The sequence below is a fragment of the Octopus bimaculoides genome, chromosome 11 (genome assembly GCF_001194135.2).
Source record: "Octopus bimaculoides isolate UCB-OBI-ISO-001 chromosome 11, ASM119413v2, whole genome shotgun sequence".
Taxonomy (NCBI): domain Eukaryota; kingdom Metazoa; phylum Mollusca; class Cephalopoda; order Octopoda; family Octopodidae; genus Octopus; species Octopus bimaculoides.
This window is the reverse complement of record NC_068991.1, coordinates 42,190,392-42,192,712: the sequence shown is the minus strand read 5'-3', so window position 1 is coordinate 42,192,712 and position 2,321 is coordinate 42,190,392. Positions and strand designations below refer to the sequence as shown.

General features: G+C 35.5%; 1 protein-coding gene across 1 annotated transcript in view; it reads left to right on the top strand.

Moving 5' to 3' along the window:
• Positions 1-707, top strand: part of LOC106871301 (NPC intracellular cholesterol transporter 2) — a 19,932-nt gene extending 19,225 nt beyond the window's left edge. The window contains exon 4 of the mRNA XM_052971756.1: positions 535-707. Within this exon, the coding sequence (XP_052827716.1) occupies positions 535-615 (81 nt within the window). The 3' untranslated portion in view covers positions 616-707. The remainder of the gene's footprint in view (positions 1-534) is intronic.
• The last annotated feature ends 1,614 nt before the right edge of the window (positions 708-2,321 follow it).

Genomic DNA, 2,321 nt, shown 5'->3' with positions numbered 1-2,321 from the left:
TTGGCGTTAGGAAGGGCATCCAGCTGTAGAAACTCTGCCAAATCAGACTGGAGCCTGGTGTTGCCATCCGGTTTCACCAGTCCTCAGTCAAATCGTCCAACCCATGCTAGCATGGAAAGCGGACGTTAAACGATGATGATGATGATGATGATGATATACATATATACGACAAGCTTCTTTCAGTTTCCGTCTACCAAATCCACTCACAAGGCTTTGGTAGGCCCGAAGCTATAGTAGAAGACACTTGCCCAAGGTGCCATGCAGTGGGACTGAACCCAGAACCATGTGGTTGGTAAGCAAGCTACTTACCACACAGCCACTCCTGCACCTATATAGATAACTTTCTATGACATTTTTTGTAACAAATGCTCTGACAAAGTACAAAAATAGTAAAATGTGACTAAAACTATAATTTTAGACTACAGTGTATGAAAAATAAAAAATTTTGCAAATTTGTAACTTTTCCAATTTGTCATTGACTGTTGTGATCTTGAATTTATATTTTGTTTATTCAAATCTGTTTATTTCTTTCAGTTATTGGTCATCATCAAATGGTTGGTTATGCAAGAACAAGCATTTGTTTTCTGCTTTGAAATCAGTGCTCTGCTAGTTTAACTTTGATGTGTAGTTACCTTACTGCATTTATAGTGAATGAGATAAATAAATGGAAAAAATTATCTGCTTTTTTTAATAAATTATTTCTCGAACTTGTTTTTCCTTGTTCCATTATTTAGTTATTTGAAAATAGGAAGTCAATAGATGTAAGTGTTAGGCTAAATAAATGTTTAACATATTCATTCATTTGTAAGTTTGCTTCATATCTATATGATTTTAGGTCCAGTCCCATTGCTTGGCACCTTGGGCAAAAGTCTTTTACTAAAGCTCAAAGCTGATCAAAGCCTCATGAGTAGATTTTGTTGGTGGAAACTGAAAGAAGCCTCTGTGTGTGTGTGTGTTTGTGTATAATGCATGTGTGTGTGTGTGTGTGTGTGTTTTGTTTACATTTGTGCTCTCTTGTACAGAAGTTATGACATTTGAGTATTATTGTTGGAGCTTCTCCTTTGAACAAATCAACTTATTTCTTGCCTTCAAAGATAAGTGGAATAAGAGATCCTTTACTTGAAAAACAGGTAAGGGTTAGCATCATGGAGGGCATTTGGCTATAAAATAATGCCTCAATACTATCTTTGTCTAACCCATGCATGGAAAAACATCTGTAAAAGTGAACAGGTATGTGTGCTTATGTCACTTAGTCTTGAATCACATGATAGTTGTAAACAAGTGTCCCCATCTTACAAGTGGTGTCATTTGTTTCCAATCTGTAGAAACATGTGAAACATTACCTCACACAGAAATAAGTGAGGTTTAGCAACAAGAAAGGCATCTGCCTATAGAAAATCTGCTTTGCCTCACTGAATTCTGTCTGACATGTACAAAGTTGGAAAAGTGGATATTAAACAATTCATTTATTTAATGTCTATGTTTTCATGCTTACACGGATTGGACAGGAATTTGATTGTGGTAAAATTTTACAGCCAGATGTTCTTCATGTCACCAATCCTTACATCTTACAGGTTTTAGACCCCAGACTTAGGAAAAGTGTTGAGTAACTGATCTTAAAGTTAACAAGGAATGTAACTAGTTGTTTTGCTGAAGCAGTATGGATTACACTGTGTAAGACAATTTCTGTTCTTGGGTAGCAGCTATTATTTCTTATTTGCTTACTTAAGAAAATATGAAAAATGGCTAATATTTTCTTCAAAATTTGCTTTTGTTACATTTATTCAAACCCTAAAGAATTCCTCTCAACATATGACTATGATATTCCCCCACCACTCCTGCTCATGATCAGAGATGCACATATTGTCAGCCACTAAGGGTCAAGCAAATCTATGGTATCGAACAGAATATTTGCTATAATGACATCTTTGCTTCAGCAACTCGGTGCTGAATCAGTCTGAAATGAATGGCAAATAGGTGAGTTTCAAAACATTGATGTCCTGGTGACAAAAGCAAAGTTTGAAGGGAATAGTAGTCATTTCCTTTAATTTTTAGATATAAGCAAATAGGAAATAACACACTTATTGACCAAAGTAAAAAAAAAACATTTTTTTAATTTAAAAATTAGAATTTTTGTTACAGTGTTATCAATATTCAGGTACATTTGTGTACACACACAGATCTGGGTGGTAGACTTATTCCATCACCTGGATTAACACCCCCACCTTGTGTCAGTAGTGGAATTTACTCTGTTGCAAGTATTCAGGCGAAGTCTCCAGCTTGAGGGTACCTTCACTATTCTTTCTCACCAATATCAGAAA